Source organism: Thunnus albacares, chromosome 15 (genome assembly GCF_914725855.1).
Source record: "Thunnus albacares chromosome 15, fThuAlb1.1, whole genome shotgun sequence".
In the NCBI taxonomy this organism is placed as follows: domain Eukaryota; kingdom Metazoa; phylum Chordata; class Actinopteri; order Scombriformes; family Scombridae; genus Thunnus; species Thunnus albacares.
In genome coordinates, this window is record NC_058120.1 from 11610249 (window position 1) to 11630338 (window position 20090).

The following is a 20090-nucleotide window of genomic DNA, read 5'->3' on the forward strand; positions in this document are numbered from 1 at the left end:
CAGTTGTGCAAATCTCTACCATAACCAGTGGTGGAAGATGTATTCAAATCCTTTACTTAAGTACAAGTCATACTATAGTATAAAAATTCTCTGCTACAAGTAAAAGTACACAAGCATTATCAGCCAGATGTACTCACAAAGTAAAAGTATTCATTATAAAGGCCCCTTTTTAAAAATTGTATCATTGTTGATGCATTAATGAGTGAGCAGGTCAAGGTGGAGCTAATTTCTACTAATTTGTTAGATAGTCTAATTTCTAAACTGCCATCATATCTAATAAGTAATGCAAATACAAAATGTGTTTTGTATTTCAAATGTTAATCTTGAAAGTAACTATTGTTGTCAGATGAATGTAGTGAAGTAAAAAGTACAATATTTGAAGTACCGTCCAATTAATTACAGTTAATACTTAATGTTAAAGCTTAATGACAGTGCTTGAGTAAACTTTCCACAACTCGGGTGTGCAACAGTAGAATGAGACTGTACAGTGTATTTAGACGTGTGTGTAAAAGAGTTCAAGAAAAACTACACAAACCAATATATTTCATTAATTGGTATAAATCAATCTTAACTTGCTGCAGGTGATTTTTTAATCAGGATGCATTACAAGCATCCTCAGACAAACACCTACAACGCAGCTGAATCTCACCCCTGTGATGAGACTTGGGTCCAGTGGGGAGAGGGATGTGGTTCAACTGTGTGGCTGGATGGCTGGCTGGTTGGCCGGTCAGGCTACACTGGAATGCGGGGTCTTTTGTTTGTCTGAGAGAGGAGTGGGTCAGGGGGAGAATGCCATTGATGATTGCAGAGAGGAAGAATGAACCTCCAGGAAGTGTTCTCTCTCTCTGCCCGCTCCCCCACTCTCCCACTCTCATTCTCTCTCCCTCTTTCTCTATCTTTTTCTGTGTGTGAGAACCTTCACCGTGCTGAGCCTCACTCTCTGAGGCCACGGTCCCCAGGCACAACCACTGCTTTGTCTTGCCCTGTGAACACACACCCCTCCTCTACTGGGCGCCTACGTTTGCCAGGGCCAGAGAAACACAGGGCCACTGCTCCTATTCTTATCCACATCGCTGCTCCTGCGTGGATGGTGTGTGTGTGTGCGTCAGCGCTGAATGGTAAATTGTTTTTCATGTGGCACACACATCAGTATAAACATTTAGTTTACTGGCATTTTGTGACAAGTAAGAAGTCATTTATCATTTTGTTTCTTGCTCTGTGCACCATAATTTACTAGCATCCAATTACGCTTTCAGACCAAATAAAAGGAAATGCCTAATTTTATTTAGAGAGCATGACACTGCCTTGCTTATGATCATCTGGACATGAACAGAGTGAAGATATCCACCCTCTGTAACATAACAGCCGGACTAAAAATGGAATAAAGCAGTAAGTGGATAAGAATCTAGCCAGTGGCCCCTTCCGACCAGTGGCTGCCGCCTCCCGTCACATTGCTCATTCCCCTCTGTGTCAGAAGGTTGTGAGGAGCTGCAAATGGCCCTTTCAAAACACACGACAGCTGGAACACAGGGCAAAGGTGACCGAGGCAGTTGGGGGAGCACAGTGAGGGACAGGATGAGGAGGAGGGGGTTGGGAGGTGGGGTATGGAGGGGGTGGGGGGGGGCACGAGATGAGCAGCTGCAACCTCGAGCCTGTTTCTCCACTGTGCCGCCACCTCTAGCGTTAACAATTACTGAACAGACTCTGCTGGTAAAAAAAAAAAAAAAAAAAAAAAAAAGTATCGATTTTTCAAACTTTCTCCACTTAAATCAGCATCATTCCTGTCCAATTTAGGCTAAATAAATCCCAGCCAGGACCTGGTGTGGTCTGGGAAAACAAAGGCGCTGGGTGGTTTGGTGCCAGGGAATTCCACAACTCAAAGAAGGATTAGAAAGCACAGACCTTTAAAGTTCCCAAAAGCACTGACACTCCAAATCACAATGCGTGATTTATAATTCTTTTATCAATTTAGATACTTTAGATACAAAAACGTGCTTCTTTCATCCACAGGCAACATTGTGGGAAGCTTGTTAGGTTAATCAAATTAACATTCTGGATTTGAACTTTATAAATCCCAGTATCTTCAAACAGGTCTGGATAACCCTGAGAAAAGGAAAAAGCAAACAGTTTCCTCAGTCAAAACAACACAATTTAGAGTTTTTTAATGATTAGAAAAGAGAGCAAAATAGCCAGACATATAACCACATCCATTTCTTAAAAATACATGACTAATCTTTAGTCTAAAACTCAGCAGTTGCTCCACTCGTCCGCTTCCTTCTCTTTGCCACACTTGAGGACTCTCTGCACTGAAATCCCTCCTCCCCCCCTCTGTTCATGGGACAGGTGTTGTAATTCGACAGCCAATTGATGTTCCCAATGTACACTGCTACTTGCTGCCGCTGTGTGAATTCACGGAGTAGTACAGAACTTATTGTGGCCGGGTGATATCGCGAGACTTGTGCCATTATCAACCTGCTTGACACACAGCAGCGCTGAGTGCAGCCTGCCTTGCCAGGGTCGGACTGTGAAGCTCAAGAAACGACAAGGAGAAGCGAACATCTGGCCGCACATCATGAAAGGACATCGGGGCTTCTAGGAAAAAAACACGACGAACTGGGGGGAAATAAATGTAAGTACTGCGTTTTTTGTGCTTTGAAACGGGGAAAGCGAAAGTTAAAGAGTGTCCCCCCTCGCCGCTTCGTTCAGCGCAATTGGCTTTGCTGTGAGTTCCTCTGCTGTTTAAAAGGCTCCCAGCAATGCGTTTCCCAACACGGACATGGAGCTCGGTTTACTGCGCCCTTGGCCCTGCTGTCTCTTACTTGCACTTTTCCTTTTCCTTTAAAATAATCTTAACTGCTGCGCGCAATAGTATTACGCTGCTGCACTGTGGGCTCGGCAGCATCAAACTTTAATATCTAATTGACTCGAGTTAAAAAAAAACAAAAAACATCTGCATTTTCTATTGTGAAATAACCCCTTTAAACAAATATTTCACAGTTGTGCGCGTGTGTCTGATGAGTGCGTAAAAGCGTTTTATTCTCATCCACGGTTGTCGGCTGCAGTTTTCTTTGGTGATACATTACTCGATTAAAAAAAAAAAGTTGGAGATGCCATGCAATCTTTTGACACTTATATATCTACCCTTTATCTATTTTTTTTTTTTTTTTTACTAGTTGTGTCTTTTTTGGACCGCGTCGCCCGGTGTTAACATATGGCATAAAGGGGAGCACAGCTGGAGGTAGCGTTTCCATTGCGGTGATGTCAGAGCAGCTGACTCCACAGCTTGCAGTGTAATTAGCAAACAGAGCACCAGTTTACTCACTCTGCACTGGTCTTATTTTTTCACGTTTAGCCTCCTTCCCTGATGGACGGCTGGTATCATTCCCAGTCTCACTTGCTTGTTCTGTAAACACCGCTGTTTTGTGTGCGCTTGGAAACGCGCCGGTGCGTCACTTTTCGCAAATTTTGGAAGCTCTAGAAGTAAGCTGCCCACTACAAACCGGAATACTTTGAGTAATTTGGAGAGTGGATCCCTTTACACCGTGATACATGGGTGGGTGAGCGCAGCGTAGCGTATCCTGCACCACTGGAAAGAATGTAAAACTAATGTTTTCAAGTTGGAGAAACTTATTATAAAAGACTATTAGATCATTTATAAATCTTTCAAAATTCAAATGTGAAAGTGAGAATTATCTTTAGGAACTTTAATTGAAAATATGAGAGTTTTAAGAGACGGTATGTTTGCTGACACTTTGAAATCATTTGCGCTATTTGGCTCAAGTTACTCCTCACGTTTTCTCTGGTTTTGGTGAGTTCGTGTTCGTGCTCCGCTTTACCCTCTAAATGGCATTTCGTTTATCCAGTATCCTGTTTTTCCTGTTTTTCATCAGGTTATGAAGGAAGAATGGAGTTTCCAGACCATAGCCGCCAGTTGCTGCAGTGTCTGAGTCAGCAGCGTCACCAAGGTTTCCTCTGTGACTGCACTGTTCTTGTCGGGGAGGCTCGATTCAAAGCGCACAGAGCAGTGCTGGCCTCCTGCAGCATGTACTTCCATCTCTTCTACAGGGACCAGCTAGACAAAAGGGACGTTGTGCATCTCAACAGTGACATTGTGACAGCCCCGGCTTTCAGTCTGCTCCTTGAATTTATGTATGAGGGGAAGTTGGAATTCAGCACTCTGCCGGTGGAGGATGTCCTAGCAGCAGCCAGTTACCTCCACATGTATGATATAGTCAAAGTGTGTAAAGGCAAGCTTAAAGATAAGGAACTTTCCTCCCTTGATGAAAAGATGGGTGAGGGTTTTGGACTCAGCTGTCTGGACAGGGAATATTCCTCGGATGGCGAGCTGCACAGTAAGCAGCTCGGCCGGCGACAGCCCCAGACACAGTCTCAGGGGCTTCACAGGCCCCCCCCAGCAGAGGAGTTTGACATGGACAACAGCGAAGTCAGGCTGGCTGTCACAAATTGTGATAGGTCTACACAGAGCAGGCAGAAGGCAAACGGTCACTCTGGCAGGTCCCCGGACCTTGTAGGTGTCAATTATGTGTCAGCAGAGGCCGAGCCCTGCGTCCAAACAGCTGGAAAAACAAAAGCTGATGTCAGTAGTTCCACCGTATCGCTGTCCCAGAGGTCCCGGGCTTCAGATGACATGGACTGTGCACTGGATTTGTCTTTCAAGCCTCTGTCTAGCAGAGATCCCTTACACCCCTCCTACGTCTCGGGACAGCTGGCCCTCGACAGCCAGCAGCAGGGCACTGAGCCACTTGTTAAAGACGAACACGACTTGCTGTCAGAGCAGGAGGACAGTGAGCCGATGAGCCCTGAGAGCCAGCGCTTTGGGAATAGTGCCAGGAGCTCAGTGGTGACAGGGTTCGCTGCCCTCTTCCCAGGCAACAACGGCTCCACAGCCGCCCTGCTCTCCCAGGAGGAGGACCTGATGGACGAGGAGGGGGAGGCCTGCAGAGGGAGGGAGGGCGCCCCGGGAAGGGAGGTAGAGGAGAGGAGGGGTAGGCTGCTGGGGGACAGCGAGGAGGAGGAGGAGGACGACTTGGCCTCTTCAGACATCTCCACCTCCAGCGGGGTGCTCCTGCCCCCGGGGCAACAGGTGTGTGTGTGCCCCCTTTGCAGTAAAGTCTTCCCCAGCCCCCATGTGCTGCAACTGCACCTCAGCTCACACTTCCGTGAGAAGGACAGCGCTCGCTCCAAGTTGTCCCCCGACGGCTCGGTTCCCACCTGCATGCAGTGCAACAAGACCTTCTCCTGCATGTATACCCTTAAGCGCCACGAGCGCACACACTCTGGCGAGAAGCCATACACCTGTGGCCAGTGTGGCAAGAGCTTCCAGTACTCCCATAACTTGAGTCGGCACGCTGTAGTTCACACACGTGAGAAGCCTCACGCTTGTAAGTGGTGCGAACGGCGTTTCACCCAGTCTGGGGACCTCTACCGCCACATCAGGAAGTTTCACTGTGGCCTTGTCAAGACTCTTGCCATTGGATAAAACACCTCTCACCAGTGCCATGACATTAGACAGAATGTCTTTTCATACACTGAATACTACTACTGAACAATCTTCCCATTAGTATACACATGTTGGCAGTCTGCTGGAGACATATCTTTTGGATTCTACCCCATGTGGTATTTCTCATGTTTTAAAGATGTAGCAACTTAAAAACTGGAGCTGTTTTCTGAGCTGGACTGTGTCATAGGTGTACATGATGGTCAGAGGCTGACAGTTGAAGGTGCACAGGCTGTTCAGATTAACATGGGTGCTGTGAAACTCAAGCTGGATCAGTGTCTGGAAGGTGAACAAATCAGATGATGCACTTGTTTGTTTCTGTCTTGTTTGTGTCAATCTGTTTGAGTTTATTTGAGGAGTATATTTGCTGAAAGAAAGGCATCTTATGTTCATACCCTATGGGGGATAGCTAATGCTAACATATGTTAATACAATCGTCAAGAGTGAGTGAGACTTTATTTGTGCACATGGGAGATCAGAACCGTCCATGAGTAGCAATATATGATTTTTTTTTTTTAACTCCTACATTATTATTATTATTATTTTATTATTATTATTATTATTATTATTTATTTTGGGATTTGTTTAGTCCTTAACAAGTAAACTATCATAAGGCAGCAAAACTAATGAAGTTTGACTACTGGAAGTATGATTATTTTTTCATGGAAGTAGAATTTTTTGTTCGGTTGAAATGAAGTTGGTTACAGTTTTATGTTCAATGAAAGGCAAGAAAACCATCATATCACCAACGTTTTTTTTTTGTTTTTGTTTTTTTTTTTTTGCCTTGGAGAGAATTACCAGCTCTTTGGTTGCTAATGTGAGCAGGCGCATATCAATGGAATGACCCTCTAATTGCTACTTTAAAAAGAAGTTGTATAATCAGAGGAGGGATGGAGAGTAGTGAAAAGCTACAGCTAATGCCTGTAACACTGGTGCCTACTGAAATTCTTAACACTTCACCTAGTGTACTTACTTAAACAAGATTGAGACATATTGCCATGCCTTCTTGTCATAATCAGTGAGTTTCCAAGGCCTTTTTTTAAAAAAAAAAAAAATCTGGATTAGACTGACTCCGCATACCAGGTGGTAACAAAGGTGATTGTCTACTCTGAAATGCCAATTGATCCATGAGTGCCCTTAATTAAATCATTTACAAGAATGTGGGGGAAAAAAAAATGTAAATCACGCTCCTGTCAATTAAATCTTTAGACTCATTTGGTTAAAAAAGGAAATAGGTGCCAGTAAATTACCTTGTTATTTCCTGGTATAAAGAAAAGGGTACACTGACACGGTGTTTTGGGCAAACCCTCAGGAGGCAGGGAGGGGACAGAGAGGAGACAGGTGGATATTCAGTGCTGTGTGCGAGTGTCTCAGCCAAGGATGTCTACGTCTGTTGGTTCATCAGAGCCGTGCTCCACGTGCCATTCTGCTCAACCTACTGACTTTCTTTCTTTCAATTAACCTTTTCACATTATCGACTCTTCTTACTGTATGCGTGTACGTTACTACTGATGAAGTTGGAGCCTTTAGTGATAGCTGTCCTCGGAAAAAAAAAAAAAAGAGTCTTTGGGCAGAGAGGAGCGTTTTGAAGAGCTCAGTCTGTTCAAGTAGTTGCTAAGTGGATTCTTAACAGGGGCGTAGCACTAAAAGTTTGTGATATTTGTCTAATCTGTCCTGAGAAGACTTGATCAGAATTTATTTATTAGTTTGACTTGGTTCAGGGTTTACTATAGGTGTAGTTCTTATTTCTATAAGCTTGAAAGATGTTGCGTCTTGCCTAGCGATCTTGGTACTCATTAACTGGTATTGGGGCTGTCTGTTCATTTTCTCTGTGCAAATCGAGTTACTGTAATTGTATGTAGAAAATCTCCACGGAGCATTCAAGATTTGTCACATGGAACATAGAGAAGCACTTGTTTTTAGCATGCATATAGTTTCAACACTATTGTCTAGGCTGCTATTTCTTACTATTTGTATATTTAATGTAAATATATATTCTATTTATCAAGCTGTTTTGTTTTCCGTGTTACAACACACGTAAGGTCGAGAGAGAGAGAGAGAGAGAGAGAGAGAGAGAGAGTCAGGTGTCTTATTAAGGCTGCGGTCCTCTTAAAGCGTCACGTCTTCCCAAGAGAGTTCTGGTTCCTTTTTCCATATCCAAGACTTGATTGAATTCCGCCTCACTACAAATCACAACAGTTAACACCGCCCCGACTGCTGTTCTGCCACAGGAAACAGTTGTTCACAAGCACAGCCGCTCTGATACGGCGTAGGCTACCTATAGAAATGAGACAATACAGGCATTGTCCCCCCACGCCCCAACACCCCCCCCCCCCCCCCCCCCCCAAGTCCCAGGTAGTTCTCAAGGGATCATTGTGTATCTCTCTCCTAGCTGTGGGGAGAAAACGCAACGCAAGTCTCTCTTTGCACTTTTCTGTATTGAATGGAGCTGTTGGAATGTGAGAAATGTATTTAGCAAAGGGAGACCAAGGAGACTGTAAACAGGTGTATTGTTTGGAGGCATCAAAGAACAGCCCCTCCCCTCTATCCCAGCATGCAGTAGATAAACGCCTCATTGTTCTTCTACATGGAGGAGATACCACGGTGATTTGATTGCACATCTATCACGAGAATATCATAATTATCACAGTATTGTTTTTCCAAGTGCTAGATTTAGAAATGTTGAGACTGACAATAACATATCTGGCAACTGTGATTTTATTAACAGTAGAAGTCAGATGTACAGTAGGTGTTGATTACCTGTTCATTTCAACATAGACACCTTAAGGTGTTTTTTTTTTTTCTTTCTTTTCATTCATTTTTTTTTCTTTTACATTCATCACCAAGACTTCTTTCAGGACACAGTAATGAATTCATTTGTGATTTCTCTGCATTTGCAGTGGTTTGTCAGCATTTTTTAATGGAGGAGCCCAAGTCAAGATTTCATTCTATTCCCTAAACCTGCTGTCAGCAATGAGGCTTGAATGATTGGGGCTTGCGTGTAATTCTACAAGAAATGTGATCCGGCTCCCTGTTTACTTGCACAAACACTCCGGTTGCAAAAAAAACATAACCGTGGTAGTTTAATCACTTCGGTTAGCCAACAAAACAACAGATTTATTTCAGATTCATAGTGGTCGTGTTGTGTTGATACTGTACATTTCAATCAGAACACACAGGAATGTAGTTTTTGTCACAATTTCAGTTGTTTTTTTTTTTTTGTTTTTTTTTAAAGGAACATTTCTAATGTGGCGCAAGTTACATTGCTTGATTCTCTAATGTACATGTGTACAAAGGTAGAAAAACTAACAATATGTAAAGAATTTGTTTTCTTTTTATTGTTTCAAGTCTTTATTTATACCTCCAGGATGATCACCAAATGTGCCTTGTAGACACACTAATAGGTGTTGCATCTGGAGAAGCCCTTTTTCTATATTGTACATTCTGCCCTCGACTGCGGTGGTAAAGTTCACATCACAGCAACAGTGGCCCACTGATACGAAACAATTCACATCTGTTGTTCCTGTTTTTTTTTGTTTTTTTTTATCCTATCAAAATGTTAAATCAGACAAACTAAAAGTTGGAAGTCCATTTATTTTTTGCTGCTTTGCGGGAGATTACATTGAGGTTTTGAGATTTATTTGACCATTTTTGTTTTTGTGAATAAATCAGTTTTGGACATGTTAAACTGAAGACAAGCATCTTTGTGTTTTGGCTTGTATTAGCCAATACAATTGGGAACTAACAGTCTGTTCCTTAGTTAATGTCACTGTTGAATGTGAAACACTGAGATTTTGATTGTTGACTTTTATGGAAACAGTGCTACTCTTGATTGAGGGCTATGTTTGCCTAACTCATGCTGTATGATCTTTAAGTCTAAAAATGACTTTATACTGATACTGGAATTTTGTCCTCTGCAGGTTACAACTGTGAAATTGTGTATAATCATGAGAAATATTTATTATTTGCTTCTTGTGCAACATTTGACGGTCTCAGTTTTAATTTGGTTAAAAAAAAAACAAACTTCTAAATGTCAAACGAAAATCTTTTTAATAGAATTTGTAGAAGTGCCATTAGAATTTAATATAATTTTTTAATAAGAAAGGTATATTTTATAGTAATCAATTGCTTCAGTGTTAGTGGTGTAGAGATTAGTGGACAATCTTTATGCAGAATTGACATTGCTTAGATATTGAGGCAATTTACTTTGATCTATAACTGTATGTGCATTTCATTTGTTTGCGCTTTTGGAGTGTGCTTGTGTGTGTGTGCTGTGGAAATGTGACAATCTTGATTTAGGTCTTTATTAAGATTATGCATAGAATTAAATGGAACAACTTTCTTCCTTTTGTGTGGATTTCATTCATTTCTGTCACACTGATTTCACACTTAAGTAGTTGATTTTTTTGTCATACTTGTGTGTGTATGTATATATATATCAGACAAAAAACCCAAACCTGATTAGAAGCACAAGATGAGTTTTTAATTTAATTGAAGTAGAGTCTGATATACTAACAACCTAAGAATATTATAGAAGAGCCTTCGTCTGAGACACAGCAGCAACAATCAGCCAGACGGTGTGTGTGGGCAGCGCTGCAATGTGTACAGAGACAACAGAATGTGATAATACTGCTGGTCTTACAGGCCCTATCCCTCTGAAACCATAAACTGAGCTCAAGGACAGAGTGATTTCAGGATGGGCCCCCATTGTTCCAGATCTGTTGCCAACACTATCTGAATGAGATAAACCTGGTATAACAAAGCCAGTTGACTTTGACATGTAATTATTACTAACACTCAGCTTGATTGTATCTGCTACAACAAACTAAACTGCATACACACACACACACACACATCTATTTAGAAATAAACAAATAGCAAATATGTGTGTCTAATTGAGGAACTTCATGCCAATTCCCTGGACATTTTCAATGGCGAGAACTTTTAATTATTTCCCCGCTGCACCATGAAAGAAATCCAGCTGCTCTGCTACGTGATCCCAATGGGGATGGACTCGGGTTCCCACCACCCTCCCCCCAATCCCAGTACACCCGTTCTGGGAACACCATATAGACAAGGGCCGCATCTAACTGCCCCTGCCCCCCATCTATCCTACCTCCACCCCCACGGCCCCCAAAACCACGGCCCCCAAACCTCGGCCTCATCCCACCACTCTATTGTGTGCGTGGGTAGTAGCTCAGCCAGGCTATTGTCTGGCCCAGCTCCCCAGCACGTACTTTATGCACAAACAGACGACACAGCGGCGCTAGCCAGGCAGCTCCAACATAAAGAAAACAATGTCCTCCCAAGATCATTCATAAACACCCTGAACAGCCCCAGCCAGCTCACAGTAAATAAGGTCCCTCTGCAATGCTGAGGCCGCCTCACACTGTAAACATCCACAGCAGCAGGCCTCAGCGCGCTCACTGGCACCAACATCTCACATCTGCCTAACGGGATACAGGGCTCGGGCTGCCTGGTGTGAGCGTTTTCTTATGGACCAAAACCTTCACATGGAAAGTAGGGACCATGTGATAGGGCTTAGCTGCAGGGTGACGAGCTGGGATATGTGCAGTGTAACTCGATGGTGTAATAAAACATTCCTCTCTCTGAGGCTCAAAGCCTGGCTCATTTAGCTGCAAGCGAGGGTTTTGTGTGTGTGTGTGTGTGTGTGTGTTTGTATGTGTGTGTTTAGAGGTACTTGAGAGAAGTTGAGAGGAAAGTTGTAAGTGTCCACCACCTCAACAAGGCCAGCGGTGGGAGCCCTTGACCTCTGAAGGGACGGACTGCCAGGGACAGCTGGTGTGGCCTGTGTTTATTTATTTATTTCTTAACAAAAGACAGGTGGTCACACTTGAAAAGGGCACACAAACACAGACACACAACGCGCTTGTGTACAGACACACACACACACACACACACACACACATGCTCTGGTAGCTTTCTTTTCCTCTCTCCATATTAACGCACACGCATATGGTTATCATCCACTTAATGTGTGAGGAGCCATTCTTTTGACTTTCAGAAAATCCAAATCACATTGCTCCCAAGAAGAAACAGTATTAATTGAATTCTTAATTAGTAATATAATAGTCTGATGTCAAAACCAAAACAAAAAAATCTCAAAAAGCAGCCATTATTGTCAGATTGTACAGCTACATCCACATTTCAACCAGTATTTAAGTTCTTAATCACAATCTACAACTTAAACCTGGTTTCCTATCAAGTGCTACAAGTGCATAAATACATATCAACTAGTGCTCTCACACTGGGTTTGCCTTTTTTGGAGTGGCTCGCCCTGACAGTGCCAAGACAGTGTGTCCTTGGTCCACTGTACAGCTGTCACTTACTCACACTCGTTGACGCATATTTATAGCAGCAGCATCATTGGGCTTGACGCTCGCCACACTCAGACCACAGCTGGTCCCCAAAAGAATGGGTGAAAGACAAAGCCACGTGCTCCCGCTGGCCGACTGCAGTTGGTCCTATCTGGAGCGCTGTGGGTGATTATGTGGCCCCTTCTCCCGTGCAGACACCCAGACGTACATGCACCAGGGAGAAGATGAGGACCATTCTTGGGGAGGTGGTGATGGTGGGGGGGTGGGGGGGTTGGTGGGAAGCACACTGTGACCATTTTTTTCCTTTTGGGTGTCACGGATGGGGATGTGCTGAAAACCTTGACAGCTGCGCTCTCCTGTTTTGAGCGGTACATAAACTCATCACATCATTATGGAGTTAACAGAGAGCGGAGCATCAGCATCCGCCCCTCTAATAAGTCTACAGTGAACATAGTAAATATTTTAGATGAGAGACAGACATGTCTGATACTTCTGAATAGGATTTGCTCATCATTTCTCAGGTTTAGGAAAGAAAAAATGACACCGGTAACCTCTATGACCAATACTTTCTGATTTAACTATCAAGACAATGACTGACATGATAAGAAGGAAATATCAGAGTGAATGAAAAGTGGCTGAAGAGGGTAGGAGATGGCTCATGAGATGCTGTTCTTTGTGGACATTCTTTTCTCCACTGTTACGCACTGAAATCCTACATTTCCCCCAGATACTAGGGTAATAAAGTAAAGTCTGATGCTATGATGGATCACAGGAAATTAGCTGCAACAACTGGATAGTGAAGTTACTTTAGGATATGTGAAACAAGGCTCCAGATATTTGTGGATTACTTTGATTCATAATTCCCCACAATGTTACTCATCTTATTACGACAAACTCATCTCCCAGGTCAAAAATCTGCCATCTGATATTAACAGACAGATTTGATATGATCAGGGTGAATGAGTTCTCTTTTGTGCTCTACCTGTAAACCGTTCCTGAGTTCAGAATACATTCAGTGGGCTCAACACAAAAAGTCTAGAGTGAGACTTCTTGTCATGTAAGAAGTTATCATTGGGCTGCACAGTTTAGAATTCTGGTATCATGGATTAAATCAGACATATGGGTACAGACAGGAGGGGTCATGAGTTATTTTAAAACTTCACTATTAAATTCAGTTTTTGACAATAAATATAATCAACTTTATTGGAGATGTTGTGGGCTATTTAAAAATAAGGGCCAGGGAAATAAGAGTTTTTAAAATGGACTTACTGTTTGAATCTTTTCATTTATGTATGTTCAGGGACATTTTAGAGAGCTCTAGTTCTAATAACTCATCAGGGCTGCAAGAAGATAATTTTCATTATTATTTAATCTGTCGATTATCTTTACAATAGTTCGTTTAATCGTAACATCTTCAAATGTCTTGTTTTGTCTGACCAACTGTCCACAAAGATATATTCACAATTCTTACATTCGAGAAGCAGGATATAACCAATATTTGGTATTTTTCCTTGATAAATGATGATCAACTATTAAAATTCTCTGCTAATGGACTAATCATTTCCATCCCATAACTCACAATATGCTAACTATTCATGGGCACAAACCACATCCACCTGTTTCAGAGTTATGGATGTGCAATTTCAAAAGTATGTCTTCCTTAAAAGTGTACATGTCCACCTCTGAGTTCCTTAAATCCTTATCAAGAAATGTGCAGACAACTTGACGCCTGGCTCGCCAGCAGCTGCCTGTTCACTCAGCCAGAAATCAAGCGGTGCCCTCGGACACCAACTGCAGAGCTCCCCAAAGACTGGAGCCACAACTGGCCCACTGAGCAGGGGATGTGACTCAACAGCTCATAGGCGCATTTGCAATAAGCTCCAGGAAGTGCACTCATCCAAGCTAATATCTATAACACCATGTCATGTGATTGATTTCTATAAAGCAGTGCTGAGGACTTGTGCCACCAAGAACAATTACTCACAGTGTACAATACCTGACCCTGAAACCAGTCATCATCAGTGATGAGCCAGAGCCAAGAGAAAGTGATGACTACACCTCAAGGTCATGTCCAGCAGGGATAATTGTAGCCAAACTGTCTGCTGCAAAGGCCTGGTTTTGTGTAACCTCTGGCTTTACTTGTTTTAATAAATAAATTTGATAGCGGATTCTCAAGGTCAGTCTAGACAAGCTGGATTGGAATTTCATTATCTTCAAGCAAAGACAAAACTTTCATACTTGTGCTAAAAAAAGGTTAAATTTGTGCTTTTTTGGCATAGTGAGATAAATGTGTTCTTCCACTGACAAGAGGAGGGTTTACTCTGAATACAGCCCAGTCTGAAAAAAACTCCTCTTTTCAACCGAGTCCTTGAAGTGTGCTGCCATCTGCTGATCTATGCATCTACAACACATGGAGACAGCTGGGTAACCTTTTAGGTAATTGGCAGATATTTGTTCAGACACTCAGTTTTCATTGCAGCTCCTCTTATTAGAATATATTCACTGTGAATGTACTAAAGCAAAAAATAAAAAATCTGTCACAATATTTAAGTTTATACAAAAGTGTTCAAGTTTATTTCAGTTACTTTTGGAATGAATTACATATATACAAGAAAACATTTGGATCACATAAAAAAACAACAACAACAACAACAACACAGGTATAAAATGCAGTCTTAGTATATCTCATGTGAGGCAACTATATAAATGTTCAAACTTCTGCATGAGCGTCCTTTACGTCGAACAACTGCAGCACAGTACTTCATCGTATCGTCCGCTGTAACTGTGGAAGAGAGAGAGAAAAGAGAATGTTAAAAAAAAACAAAAAAAACAACTTCTGCAGCAAAAATTGCAAAATTTGTATTCATTGGCAACGATTTCAACGCTCAAGTAAGCAACTCCCAAAATAGCTTGACAGTCATTTCCTCATCATTGTCTGCAGTGATAATAAATATATCCTGATCAGTCTGACAGAAACATACAGCATGTTTGCTAAAAAAAATGACTGTTGTGCTGAGATCCAAACTTCTTAATAAAAGAGACTCCAAAAATCTTTGTTTTGAGGATCAAATACTCACCCCCTGCTAGCTTGTGAGTAGTTTGCTTCTCTTCATACTCAAAAAGCTGAATAAGCAGCTAGTAATACTTCCTGCTTTCTGATGTTTTAACATTCAGCAGATTCATCTTAAGGAGGCCCGTTTGCAACTTGCTGGTATTTGCAGCCGACTAGAACATTTAGAGTTAAGTGGGGTCATGGTTTTGGCCTGCCTATCAGTTATGTAAGTGTCCAATTTCCTTTATGTCAAATGCAATAAATCTAAAAGGACGTTTTTTTGTCCTGTGACATTGATGCACACAACCCTACAGTACTGCAGTCTACAGTTCAGAGTGTCCCCATAGCACACTATTCAGAGTACAAGCACAAGAGGAATGCCTTTTACAGAACAGATGAAAAACAACCCCCCCCTCTTTCCTCCCCCATCTCACATAAACACATCTTTAATGCTAAAGCAAGTGATTTTCCAACTGGCACCTAATTAACCTCAGCATGCACACACACTCAGTTTAACAGGATCCATTGACATTTGAAGCTGGGACTAGTTGGGGGAGGAAAAACCCGCTGCAGCTGGATTCCAGCTAGGAAACACTGATATGTTTTGAGGCTAATATCTGCCTGTCTACATTAGCTGACAGGAATTTGCATTTTAATTAGTTGACACACAAATACAGGTGCAGGAGAGGTGAAGCTTTGCAGACACATGACTACTCTTTGAAGACCTTTGGGTTAAATTAAAAAAAAAAAAAAAAAAAAGCTGAAAGGGAAATCAGACTGTGACCTACTCTATGGTGGTACAGACAGAGCAGCAGAGGCTGGAACAGCTGGAGCACTGTCGGGTACAGGAGGAACAGGCTAGACGGTCACATTGGGAGCATGGTGTCCGGGACCCCAGGCTCTTCTGACACACGCAGCAGCCGGTAGGAGCTGTTGGTGCACCTAAAAAACAAAGCACACACCCGTACAGCACACTGGATGAGTATTTTCAAAAGCGCTTCGGTTTAAAAAGTAAACAAAGTGTACATCCAAACATGTGACAACGCTGACATCTGCTGGTGAAAGACATGAACTGAGCTAACCAAGCCACCTTTTGTATTTTTTTGTTGTATTCAGTTGCTGTGTTTCTATCCAGATGCTTGATGCCTCAACGTTTCTATTTCTTGTTGGCTGACTCGTCAACTTGTAAAGTCTGGATAATGTGACCACTTCATATCTACCATGCTTATGGGTTTAAGCCGGGGGTGTCAAACTCAATTTCATCCCAGGCCACATTAATAATAATAATAATAATAATAATAATAATAAAAAACTTTATTTATATAGTGCTTTTCAAAAACAAGTTTACAAAGTGCTTCACAGACATAAAAGAAAATACACAATGCAATTAGCTACATATCGAAAAGTTACAAGACAATAAGAAATGGAAAAAAAAGGTGAGACCATTAAAATAACTAACTAAATCAATCAATAAATAAAAAAGCAAAGTATTAGCATTATGGTTGCCCTCAAAGGGTCTGTTGTAGATATAAGACTATATAAATATATCTACTCATTATCATTTTACATAATTGCCTCTGCATTCAATTATTATTGGTTTTAGTAATAACTTAATTAATAATTAGCTCTAAAAGCAGAATTCTAGAAAAAAAATTATGGCAAGCAGACATTCAAGTGTACAACTATTATACAATATACTAAAAAAAAAAAAAAAAAATATACGGTAAGTATTGGTAAGTAATAAAGTCAAAATAACAATGGATAGTTTTGTTCAAAACAGGCATGTTTGGTGTCATGGTGGGGTTTTACATTCCTGCTCTTCATCACGACCACTGTTTGATTGCATTTCAAGCACAGTGGTCTCACACTTCCTTCAGGCAAAATGAACATGTATTTCTCAGTGCAGTCTTTTTCCACTGTCAACCTATTTTTTTTATATGATGACTAGTTTTGAACAAGACATTTTATTTTATCAACCGGGGCTCCTACATTCCTCAACAACCTTGCTAACCGTGGCGACTGGTGGCAGCTGAATGACGATAGCGATGTGTCTCTCAAAAGCGGTCCGGGTCAGGTTGCGGTTAAATTTTGTTCTCAGTCCGGATTTAATTGTTTTTCGTCCAGACCAGAGTCCATCTATTATTTATGTGTATATGATATAACCATTCTCCTAAATTGTGGACTCAATATCAACAAGTCAGTTTAGAGCTCGTAATTCCTGAACACCTGAGATGACATATACTCACACATTTATACACGTACATACCAACACATGTTGGGCAAATTATATTCTTTGCAAGCTCTCACGGGCAACATAAAATGAGGTGACATGTGGTTTAGGTGGTTATCGATCACTGGTAATGTATCACATTATAGGTTCACAGCTTTTCAAGTCTGTTCTAAAGCAACAGTCAGGTGCCCAAATGAACATTGACATGTTTTTCTTATTGTAATCATTCCTCTTGTTCATACAGACCATTAAGAGATCTCTTCATAATGCACTTATACTGGAAGCTTTCCTCCTCCTGTGCAAAAATATATTGAAAAGTTTATTTGAAGATAATTTGAGACTTCAGCCAGCCAAATTAGTCAAATCAAGTCAGTATCTTTCAAAAGTTTGTCTTTTTAGTGCCTAATTCCCCATTTTTGTTATGATCCTTCCACTGCAGCTGAACAGGAAAGCACTGTCCGTTGAGACAAACATGTTTGTACTGTAGAATATATCCACTTTATTTGATTCATTCAGATGGCTGAAGCTTTATATTATCTTCAGATTAACTCCTAAATACATTTTTGTTCAAAACAAGGGCTGGATTTTGTCCGCTATCACTTATGTTGAAAGCATATTATGAGGTGGATCTTTTAATAGCCGGTATGAACAGGAGGAATGATTACAGCGAGCAAAACCTCTTTCAGTGTTCATTGGGCACCTGACTGTTCTTTAAAGACAGAAACCTCTCATTTAACTACACTCATAAAAAAGCCACTTCAAGATGTACATAAAGTAAGCCAGGCAGAAGCTCCACCGCTTGTCTTTGTTAGCAGCCTGGATGTGTTACTATTGACAGTATGTACTAGATAAACACAAGTTATGTGGATATATTTATGATTAATCTGGTCCACTGTTTTCTATTATGTGTTACAGTGTAACTTAGTCTTAATTGGGGTGTAATGAAATTTCTTGAAGTAACACTGAAATGTTCCCTTTGTCAGCTGTTTAAGGGCAGCCACAACTTTTAATTTACATGGTTAACAATTTTTTTTAAAAAACATTATAGGTTCCTGAGGGCTGCTGAGCTACTTAGTTTTGGTCTTCAAGAGATCTTTTTTGGGAAGGAGATGCGTCAGTGTTTCCTTCAGGTCCTCCAAAGGAGCCACTTTCACATGCTGTGTCAGTGGACTTCACAGTACCAGCCCCTCATGAGATACAGCTTATATGATCTGAAACGTAAGATCAGCTACTTTTATTGTAGAGCTGCAATGATTAGTTGATCATCAAAAAATGTATTGCAACTATTTTGATAACTGATTAGTCGTTTCAGTCGTTTGTCAAGCAAAAATGCTGAACATCTGATGGTTCCAGCCTCTCAAATGTGAAGATTTGCTGTTTTTCCGAGTTAATTGAATACCTCAACATTTTAGACCATTAGTTATTCAAAACAAGAAAATTAAAAGACATCTGTGGCCTCTGAGAAATTGTGAATGGCATTTTGTTTCACAACTTTTTAACATTTCATAAACTAAATAATTAGCCTAATGAACTTATCGAAAAATTAATCCGCAAATTGATCGATAATGAAAATTAGTTGCAGCCCTATTTTAGTGCTCTGTTTGAATCAGTAGAGGTCCCCTATTTGGATTTATTTATTCAGTTACTGGCACTCCTATTGAGGTTTCAGCAACTGCTATCTATCCTGTCATCGACTCAGGACATATTCCAGGTGTACCTTGGATCTCGCCCAATGTGTTTTTTGGGGTGGGGGGGTTAGAGTAAACTTTAACGCTGGATTTGGCTCACCTGGTGCTCTGGTTGCTTTTGTCAGCCTGCCATCATAACCAATCAGTGTCTGTCCTCTCAGCAATGACTGGCCGCTCGCAGGTGTCTCAGCTGGTCTGGTGGGCTGCGGGTCTGCGCACTTCTCCTCCCCAGTCCATATTGTGCCCACCACTGCCTTGGCACCGTTGAAAAGTAGGCTCTTTGTCTTCTCTGTGAGGAGAATGATGCCAGTGATTAAACATGGAAATAATGTGAGGAAGCTGTTTCTTCGGTTCATAAAATGCAGTCTCTGATTTCACGCCAGCAGGCGCTGATGACAAACATGACTATTTAACTCAACAATCGCATTACTTATCGTTATTAAATAGGTAAGACGACCAAACTACTGAGATGACATGAACTGTATATGGCTAGTCCTTATCATTAGCGATCATTAACAAATGCGTCAAAACAACAAATGAAACTGTTTTATAGGTGTTTAAGGACTTGTTTGCATCGAAACACTGAAGCTGACTAACAAATGTCCGTATCGACGACGCTAACGCTGCAATGCAGCGATATATCCGCTAGCATGCACTTACCGTAGATTTCTTGTCTGTATTTGTTCCCAAACACGCTGTATTGATTCAACTCCTGCTGCCCGACATGTACTTTGTATTGTGAAGAGAACGTTTCCGAAAAAGGACACGCTCGTTTCGGCATTTTGGCTGTGAAAAAGTCCGAACTGCTCCCGCTGCTCGGCGTAGCAGTACACTTGTTTGTTGCGGGAAAAATGCAAGGGCGGAATCAAGGAGCCAATCACACGAGTCCTTTATTGTCACGTGAAAATCTGAAGCCAATCGACAACTGTTTCACTGTAACGTCACTCTTTAGTTCTATAACTTCGTCCACATGATGTTGCTTTCACGGACTGTCGGGAATATTGGAATTTACGCCTTTGAAATGTTAGAACTCAATAGCCGGAACCTCAAGGCTGGATGTTTAACTTGAACTAATGATCATTACACATCTCTCTAACGAGGCTTTATGGTTTCATGTGAAGTATTATCAGTTGATCATGTTCACTTGCATACAGTCAAGTTTGGCTTTACAAATCAAAACAATATGATGGATGATCTATGACCATTATGAATCTATTCTTTTTTATTTGTAAACATTTGTGCTGGTTTAATTAACAGATTTACA

General features: G+C 41.4%; 2 protein-coding genes across 2 annotated transcripts; one reads left to right on the forward strand and one right to left on the reverse strand.

The window, feature by feature from the left end:
- Positions 1-2031: 2031 nt before the first annotated feature.
- zbtb42 (zinc finger and BTB domain containing 42) lies at positions 2032-9863 on the forward strand. The gene is made up of 2 exons (XM_044375728.1): positions 2032-2629; positions 3891-9863. Exon 2 carries the CDS (start codon positions 3905-3907, stop codon positions 5498-5500), a length of 1596 nt encoding a protein of 531 aa, XP_044231663.1. The 5' UTR covers positions 2032-2629; positions 3891-3904; the 3' UTR covers positions 5501-9863.
- A 4538-nt stretch (positions 9864-14401) lies between these two features.
- On the reverse strand, positions 14402-19707 carry siva1 (SIVA1, apoptosis-inducing factor). The gene is made up of 4 exons (XM_044374175.1): positions 19487-19707; positions 18927-19115; positions 15697-15850; positions 14402-14638 (listed from the first exon to the last, which is right to left on the reverse strand). Exons 1-4 carry the CDS (start codon positions 19605-19607, stop codon positions 14590-14592), a joined length of 513 nt encoding a protein of 170 aa, XP_044230110.1. The 5' UTR covers positions 19608-19707; the 3' UTR covers positions 14402-14589.
- Positions 19708-20090: the final 383 nt, after the last annotated feature.